Source organism: Sapajus apella, unplaced genomic scaffold (genome assembly GCF_009761245.1).
Source record: "Sapajus apella isolate SASKATOON/1434 unplaced genomic scaffold, GSC_monkey_1.0 scaffold185, whole genome shotgun sequence".
Classification (NCBI taxonomy): Eukaryota; Metazoa; Chordata; class Mammalia; order Primates; family Cebidae; genus Sapajus; species Sapajus apella.
Window position 1 is genome coordinate 1010451 of NW_022437125.1, and position 8571 is coordinate 1019021.

Sequence of the window (8571 nt, forward strand, 5' to 3'; positions counted from 1 at the left end):
ATAAAAAATTAGCTGGGGTGGTGGTGCGCACCTATAGTCCCAGCTACTCGGGAAGCTGAGACAGGGGAATTGTTTGAACCCAGGAGGCAGAGGTTGCAGTGAGCTGAGATCATGCCACTGCACTGCACTCCAGTCTGGCAAAAGAGCGAAGACTGTCTCAAAAAATAAAAATAAAAAAAATAAATGTCATGGTCCAGACATCTCGTCAGATTCCTTTCAGAGCGTATTCATTGGGCAATTAGTATCAAGTCTCAGTGGTTCACGCCTGTAATCCCAGCACTTTGGGAGGTCGACGCAGGTGGATCACCTAAGTCAGGAGTTCGAGACCAGCCTGGCCAACATACTGAAACCCTGTCTCTACTAGACATAAAAAAATAAGCTGGGTGTGGTAATGTGTGCCTCTAATCCCAGCTACTAAGGAGGGTGACAGTCAGAAGACTCACTTGAACCTGGGGGGCGGAGGTTGCAGTGAGCTGAGATCTCGCCACTGTACTCCAGCCTGAGCGACAAGAGTGAAACTGTTTCAAAAAAAAAAAAAAAATTTGGCCAGGTGTGGTGGCTCACGACTGTAATCCAAGAACTTTGGAGGCCAAGGCGAGCGGATCACCTGAGGTTGGGAGTTCAAGACCAGCCTGACCAACATGGCAAAACCCCGTCTTTATTTAAAAAACAAAACAAAACAAAAAAATTTAACTTAACCACTCAGTACTAGAACAGTCATTATGGAGGCCTGTGTTAGTGAGACCTGGTCTGCTACAACCCCCCCACCCCCCGCCGCTGCCGCCACCACCACTGCCACCACACACAGTAAGAATCTGTTCCCCAGGCTGGCTTTAAACTCCTCGGCTCAGACAACCCTCTGGCCTCAGCCTCCCAAAGTGCTGGGATTACAGGCGTGAGCCAGCGTGCCTGGCCCTCTCCTAACGGCAATTTTATGTCCTTTAACCAATGTCCCCCAACTCCACACTCCACCCCCCAGCCCCTGGTAACCATCCTTCTACTCTCTGAGTTCAACTTTTTTAGATTCACAGAAGTGAGACCACGTGGCATCTGTCATCCTAAAATGCACCAATTTAGGCCGGGCGCGGTGGCTCACACCTGCAATCCCAGCACTTTGGGAGGCCAAGGTGGGCGGTCTTGAGTTTGAGACCAGCCTGGCCAACATGGTGAAACCCCATCTTTACTAACATACAAAAATTAGCTGGGCATGGTGTTGGGCACCCAGCTACTCGGGAGGCTGAGGCAGGAGAATCGGATGAATCTGGGAGGTGGAGGTTACAGTGAGCCAAGATCCCATTTCTGAACTCCAGCCTGGGCAACAGAGCGAGACTCTGTCTCAAAAAATAATAAAAAGAAATAGGCAATGTGGACGGAGATCCTGGAGGTTGGGATGCCACCCTGACTTTCTGGCCCCAGGAAAGCCAACACAACTAAATGAGTGAACTGAACCACACTCCATGGAGCAGAATCCTCCAGCCGAGCAGGGTCCACCCACAGAATTGTGATAATGAATCTTCACTGTTTTAAGTCACTACCTTTTGGTGGTGTTTGTTATTTGGGGAGACAGAACTTAAGTAACTACTTTTCCACTGCACTGACGACGGGTTTCCACAGTACTACATGATGCAGACGCCTGCTGCTGGCTCATGGATAAAGGTCTGCAACTGTCTTTCCGCCAGGCCATGGGAGAACTGCTGCTGAAAGCAACGCTCATCAGAATGCATGTCCTCTCTCTCGGGTGTGAGCCACAGGCGGGGACAGATGTGCCATCCGAGTTCTTCCAACTGAGTTGCTGTTTTCCAGTATGCATATTTTTCTGTGCCACAAATCCAAAAGGCAGCATTTAGATGATAATTAAATAGCCTCTAAGATGACACTCAGACTTGATCGGGCGCAGTGGCTCACGCCTGTAATCCAGCACTTTGGGAGACCAAGGCAGGTGGATCACAAGGTCAGGAGTTCGAGACTAGCCTGGCCAAGACGGTGACACCTGTCTCTACTAAAAAGACAAAAAATTAGCCAGGCGTGGTGGCAGGCGCCTGTAGTCCCAGGTACTTGGGAGGCTGAGGCAGGAGAATTGCTTGAACCCGGGAAGTGGAGGTTGCAGCGAGCTGAGTTCACACCACTCTACTCCAGCCTGGGCCACAGAGCGAGACTGAGACTCTGTCTCTTTAAAAAAAAAAAAAAAAAAAAAAAAAAAAAAAAAGGCACTCATAATAATTGGTTTTTGCTTTACTGTGTAATTTACACAGGACAACCCTAAATCCCACACTTGGTTTTTCTCTTCTGCCTTCGATTTTCTTTCAATAGCTCCATCACCAGAGATTATTTCTCCAGCGGCACATGTGGTTTGATTGTCAACCAGGACACACAGGCCCTACAAGATCCCTGCCCTCCACCATGGATGCCTGAGGCTTCCCATCGGACTGCACCCATGTCTGTCTGTGCTGGCGCTCTGCCCTGCTCCTGTTGTTATTTGGGGAGAGAGAACTTAAGTAACTACTTTTCCACTGCACAGGCGACGGGTTTCCACAGTATTGCATGATGCAGACGCCTGCTGCTGGCTCATGGATAAAGGTCTGCAACTGTCTTTTCCTGAGGCGTCCTTAGGGTAGGAATGCCAAACAGGTTCCGAGTGATGTGTCAACTCTGAGTAAATACGAGAGGTTGCTAGGAGCCCCCGGCTGAGGACTGAGAGGCAGGCTATACCGGGGTTCCATGTCAAAGAATGCTGTGATCCACTAGCAATGTCTGCCATGGCAACGCCCATTAGAAGTACCTGGAAGGAGGGTTTTGGGAACAGGCTCAGAAAGGAACAAGGCATGTCTGTTCCATTCTTCCCCTAGGTGGCTGTTTTGCCGGCCAGGCTGCGCTGTCTCAGTGGCCACGTGGCTGAGGAGGAAGTCTCAAGACCACAGAGTTGCAAGTGGCTTCTCTGGGGCCTGCAGGGAATAGCACAGCCCCAAGCTACAGGAAGCTCGCAAGGGCACCCACGCTGGGTCCTGTGGGGTTCTGCATACGGCAGGCCACCTGGCATTAACAGCTCCTGACCCTCTGGAGTCCGTCTCATCCAGGAGAAGACAACTGGCTGGCCCCAGAGCGTTAGCTGCAACTCGGGGGTAAAAACATTTACCTCCGGAAAAACTTAGAAACTTTCCATCCAAACGAAAAGGGTATATCTTCTATATGTTGCCAAGAAACCTAAACTGAGGACAAGGACAATTTTACTTTAATCAAGTTCCAGAATGAGGGTGCACAGCTTCGAAGAGCAGTCTGTAGCAGAAGACGCGAGGGTGTGTGTAAAGCCGTGTGTCTAGAATATACCAAAGGAATCACACACAACCCCAGCGGGGCCTTTGGCGAACCCTCGATGCGGCTCCATCCCGGGCGCAGGCAGCTACTTCGTCCAGCTGACTTTGGGAATGTCGTAATGCTCCGTGAGTGTGTCCAGGTGTCTGTTAAAGTCCTGGGAAAGCAGAGTGGAAGGCCAGTGTCAGCACAGACCCAAGTGGGGTGCTGGGGAGAAGCAGCACTGCGCAGCCCCGTCTCTCCCACATCCCCTCTCTCCTGGCCCCTCCTCTCAAACTCACCCTGCCAGGCCTTAGACACCTGAACCCTGGGCTCACCTTTGAGTAGCCCTAGGGAAGTGTCATTTCTGTTGGGTAAGCTTCCCTTCTCATCAACATGCCAACAGCTCCCTCTGCCAGGCTGTTAGCCTCTGGGCCCGGCTGGGACCCTGAATGCCTCAGCTTCCCCCACCGGACACAGTGACTCACCTCCACTCTCTGCTTGTGGGTTTTAGATGCTTTCTTCAGGATCCTTTCCATTTGCTGAAAAGAGAAGAGACACGGAGGTGAGTTTACAGGCTCCACACAGCCCAGGCCGGCATGGGATGGAAGACGGAGCCCTGGCCAGCCCAGCTCTCACGTTTAGAACAGCTGGAGGTTTCAGGCTGTGTGCCTTGCCCCCTCCCTCAGCTGCACTCAGGCTGGTCCAACAGGGAACCCAGGTCAGTTACCAGCCTCGTGAGTGGCAGGAAATGGACCAGCAATGCCTGAGTACATACCCACGAGCAGACTCTGCTGGGAGCTGTCAACACACTTCCCACATCCTGAGGTGACCGACAGCACTCCCAGTTTGGAGAAAAACAAAGTCTCAGACGGGGTTTGAGGAATGATGAGAGAGAGAGAGGTAAAGAGCCCAACACGGAGCAGGCACTCCAGTGACACTTCCCATACTGACGTCAGGGCTTCAAGACCAGGATCGCTGTCCCCAGCGTGACTCTGAAATATGTATCCTGCACAATGACCTGCTCCAACCTTCACTTCAAACACTCAATGACACCTGGAAAGGTCAGTATCTGGGAGCAGCTGGGACTGTGGACTGGGCACGGTAGCCCATGCCTGTAATGCCAGCACTTTGGGAGGTTAAGGCAGGAGGAGAGCTTGAGCCCAGGAGTTCAAGGCTAGCCTGGGTAACGTGAGGAGACCCCAACTCTACAAAAAAAATCAGCTGACTGTGGTGGTGCATGCCTGTGTTCCCAGCTACTGGGGAGGCTGCGGGGAGAGGACTGCTGGACCCAGGAGGCTGAGGCTGCAGTGGGCTATGATCACACCACTGTACTCCAGCCTGGGCGACAGAGTGAGGGAGACCCTGTCTCAAAAAAACAAAGAGTTGGGAGTGTGGGACACAAAGCCAGACGGACCCGAGGCCACACACTTCCTAGCTGGGCGACCGTGGCCCACTCTTTGGTGGCCCCCATGACCCCTGCTGCGTATTAGTCACTGCTCGTGCAGTTCCCGTGCCTCTGAGCTGGCCGTCGACTCAGTTAACTCAAAAGAACACGGTGCCAGTTCTGGGTCCATGCATAAGCCCTGGCAGCGTTAGCTTCAAGCCCTTGGAAGCCAGTCGCTGTGCAGGAAGTCTGATGGCCTTGCTGGAAAGAAAGGACCTGGAAGATGAGATGACACAGAGGGAGGGGCCACGAAAGAAACACTGAGAGGTCGGGCGTGATGGCTCACGCCTGTAGTCCCAACACTTTGAGGGCAGAGGCAGGCGGATCACTTGAGGTCAGGAGTTCGAAACCAGCCTGGCCAACATGTTGAAACCCCGTCACTACTAAAAATACAGAAATTAGCCGGGTATGGTGGCGTGCACCTGTAGTCCTGGCTACTCGGAAGGCTGAGGCAGGAGAATCACTTGCACATAGGAGGTGGAGGTTGCAGTGAGTGTGATCGTGCCACTGAACTCCAGCCTGGGCGACAGAACAAGTCTCTGTCTCAAAAAAAAAGAAGCACTGAGGCACCAGCTATATGATGGCAAAGCCAACTTAGATGCTTCAGCACAGCTGCACCTACAGAGACTCCAGACCCAGCTGCCATCTGACTGCACCAGACTCCAAGTGAGGTCAGCAGGAGAACTACCCCGCTGAGCCCAGTCCCCCCAGAGCACCATGAGATATTATTAGTAGGGGCCACCTGGCTGCTCCTCTCTGTCCCCGCTTCTCCTTCTCTCCCTCCTCACCTCCTCCTGTGTCCAGTCAGCCCCCGCCTGGCTGATTCTCCCGCTAAGGGATGCACCCTGCCCATCTCTGCCCCTCTGCCTGCTGCTGTGAGCCCAGCCGAAGCCTGTGTCTCCTCACAAGAAGCCACACTGACTTGTCCAACTGCCACACAATGCCAGGTACCTGGCTGGGCTCTACCCACAGGTGTGGCACCCAGGTAATATTTTAGTTTTTGCAGAGACATGGTATCGCTATGTAACCCAGGCTAGTCTCAAACTCCTGGCCTCCCAAAGTGTTGGGATTACAGGTATGAGTCACTGTGCCTGGCTGACTCCACTTGGATTGGATTTCTAACGGGGCACCCCATTTACCATTTTTTTTTTTTTTTTTTTTTTTTTTTTTTTTTTTTGAGATGGAGTCTTGCTCTGTCGCCAGGCTAGAGTGCAGTGGTGCGATATGGGCTCACTGCAATGTCCGCCTCCTGGGTTCAAGCAATTCTCCTGCCTCAGCCTCCTGAGTAGCTGGGACTACAGGCGTGCGCTACCACACCTGGCTAATTTTTGTATTTTTAGTAGAGATGGGCTTTCACCATGTTGGCCAGGATGGTCTCAATCTCTTAAGCTCCTGATCTGCCTCAGCCTCCAAAAGTTCTGGAATTACAGGCGTGAGCCACCACGCCCAGCCTCCCATTTATCTTCTTTAAAACTCTAGCTTTGGTTCCCATCCCTTGTCCACCATCCCAGAAAACCTGCTTTACCTGCAATCCTTCCCACCCCAGTAAACAGCACCTTCATTCATTAAACTGCCCAGCCCAAAGACTTGACTCTTCTTTCCTTCCCAGCTTACATCCAACCCAACAGCTAACCCTGCATTCATCCTTGAAAGCCTATCCCCAACCTGTTACCTTCCACTGGCTCCGCCATGACTGCTCTACTCTAAGCTGCCATTGTTAGTCTCTTGATAGTTGCAACAGTCTCTTATCCCGACTCCAGCAGTAAAATATCAGCCCTGCCTCTGACGACAGCCTCAGGGTTAGAAAGGACAGAAATGCATTCACTTGGCCAGACACGGTGGCTCACACCTGTAATCCCAGCACTTTGGGAGGCTGAGGCAGGTAAATCACTTGAGGTCAGATCATCAGGACGAGCCTGGACAACATGGTGAAACCCTGTCTCTACTACAAATACAATAATTAGCTGGGTGTGGTGGTGGGCGCCTGTAGTCCTAGCTACTTGGGAGGCTGAGGCAGGAGAATTGCTTGAATGCGGGAGGCGGAGGTTGCAGTGAGCAGAGATCGTGCCAATGCACTTCAGCCTGGGTGACAGAGCAAGACTCCATTTCAAAAAAGGAAAATTAAAAAAAAGGCTGGGCGTGGTGGCTCACGCCTGTAATCCCAGCACTTTCGGAGGCTGAGGTGGGCGGATCACCTGAGGTCAGGGGTTCAAGAACAGCCTGGCTGACATGATGAATCCCCGTTTCTACTAAAAATACAAAAAAGTTAGCCGGGCGTGGTGGCAGGTGCCTGCAGTCCTGGCTACTCGGGAGGCTGAGGCAGGAGAATTGCTTGAACCCAGTAGGTAGAGGTTGCAGTGAGCTAAGATCGCGCCTCTGCATTCCAGCCTGGCGATAGGGAGTCTCCGCTCCCCTCAATCACCCCCAAAGAAACGTATTCACTTGTTAAATCCTTACCACAACCCCATGAGGTAGACCTTAGTGCTACTTTTAAGTAAAAGGTAACTAACTTGCCCAGAGTTACACCACTAATTCCTGGTAGAGGCAGAGTAAAACTCAGGTCTGTCTTGCCAGAGCTAGTGCATCCATGTGTTTTCTGTATGCCTGAATTAGACCTGGGGGTAAGGAGTCAATTTTCCCCAGTGTCACCATACACAATCACCTAGACCAGGGACTTCTCAGCCTCGGTACCACTAGCATTTGGAGTTGGATCATTCTTTTTTTTTTTTTTTTTTTTGAGATGGAGTCTCACTCTGTAGCCCGGGCTGGAGTGCAGTGGCACAATCTCAGCTCACTGCAACCTCTGCCTCCCAGTTCAAGCACTTCTCCTAAACTCAGCCTCCCAAGAATTACAGGCACCAGCCACCATGCCTAGCTAATTTTTGTATTTTTTAGTAGAGAGAGGGGTTCACCATGTTGGCCAGTTTGGTCTTGAACTCCTGACCTCGTGATCCACCCACCTTGGCCTCCTAAAGTGCTAGGATTACAGGCGTGAACCACCGCACCCGGCCTGGAGTCGGATGGTTCTTGGCTGCAGCGGGCTGTCCTGTGTATTGCAGGGCCAGAAGCATCATCCCTGGCCTCTAGCCACTGTTGCCAGTAGTCCCCACCCCAACCCAGCTGAGAACCAAAAATGTCTCCAAACCTTGAGTTTAGGGGAGTGGAGACTGCACCCAGTTGAGAATCACTGACCTTGACTGATTATTCCCTCTTCCCAGCATAATGGACCAAGTTTATTTATCTTACTATGAACTCTTTTGTTCTCCGTTGCATACCACACATTTACTGTGTTTAACATCAAGAAAAAATAATTGATTGGAGCCTTAAAATACAACACAAACAATGTAGTCATGGGCATGGCCATTCACTATCAACAGCTGAGACTGGGAGCAGTGGCTCACACCTAGAATCCCAGCACTTTGGGAGGCTGAGGCAGGAGGATCACTTGAGGTCAGGAGTTCGAGACCAGCCTGGCCAATATGGTGAGACCGCGTCTCTATTAATCCCAGTTACTCAGGAGGCTGAGGCAGGAGAATTGCTTGAACCCGGGAATCGGAGGCTGCAGTGCTCCGACCCACACAAAACAAATAAATTTTAAAAATATACACCGTTTGAATCTGCCGAAAAAAAGGTGTCATGGAAACAACCTTTGTGGTGACTTCCAGCGGTGAGCACGGTGAAACCTCGTCTCTACTAAAAATACAGAAATTAGCTGGGCATGGTGGTGGGTGCCTGTAGTCCCAGCTACTCAAGAGGCTGAGACAGGGGAATCACTTGAACCCAGGAGGCAGAGGTTGCAGTGGGCCGAGATCGCGCCAATGCACTCCAGCCTGGGC

At 51.7% G+C, this 8571-nt stretch overlaps 1 protein-coding gene and 1 long non-coding RNA gene across 2 annotated transcripts in view; one reads left to right on the plus strand and one right to left on the minus strand.

Moving 5' to 3' along the window:
• The first annotated feature begins 2356 nt into the window (after positions 1–2356).
• On the plus strand, positions 2357–3332 carry LOC116543279. Its single transcript, XR_004265529.1, has 2 exons — positions 2357–2468; positions 2578–3332. It is a non-coding gene; the product is annotated as an uncharacterized LOC116543279 (long non-coding RNA).
• The window catches only part of FAM32A (family with sequence similarity 32 member A), a 6199-nt gene continuing 811 nt past the window's right edge, over positions 3184–8571 (minus strand). Inside the window, exons 3-4 of the mRNA XM_032268709.1 lie at positions 3777–3830; positions 3184–3466 (exon numbers count right to left, since the gene is read on the minus strand). Of these exons, the coding sequence (XP_032124600.1) occupies positions 3398–3466; positions 3777–3830 (123 nt within the window). The 3' untranslated portion in view covers positions 3184–3397. The remainder of the gene's footprint in view (positions 3467–3776; positions 3831–8571) is intronic.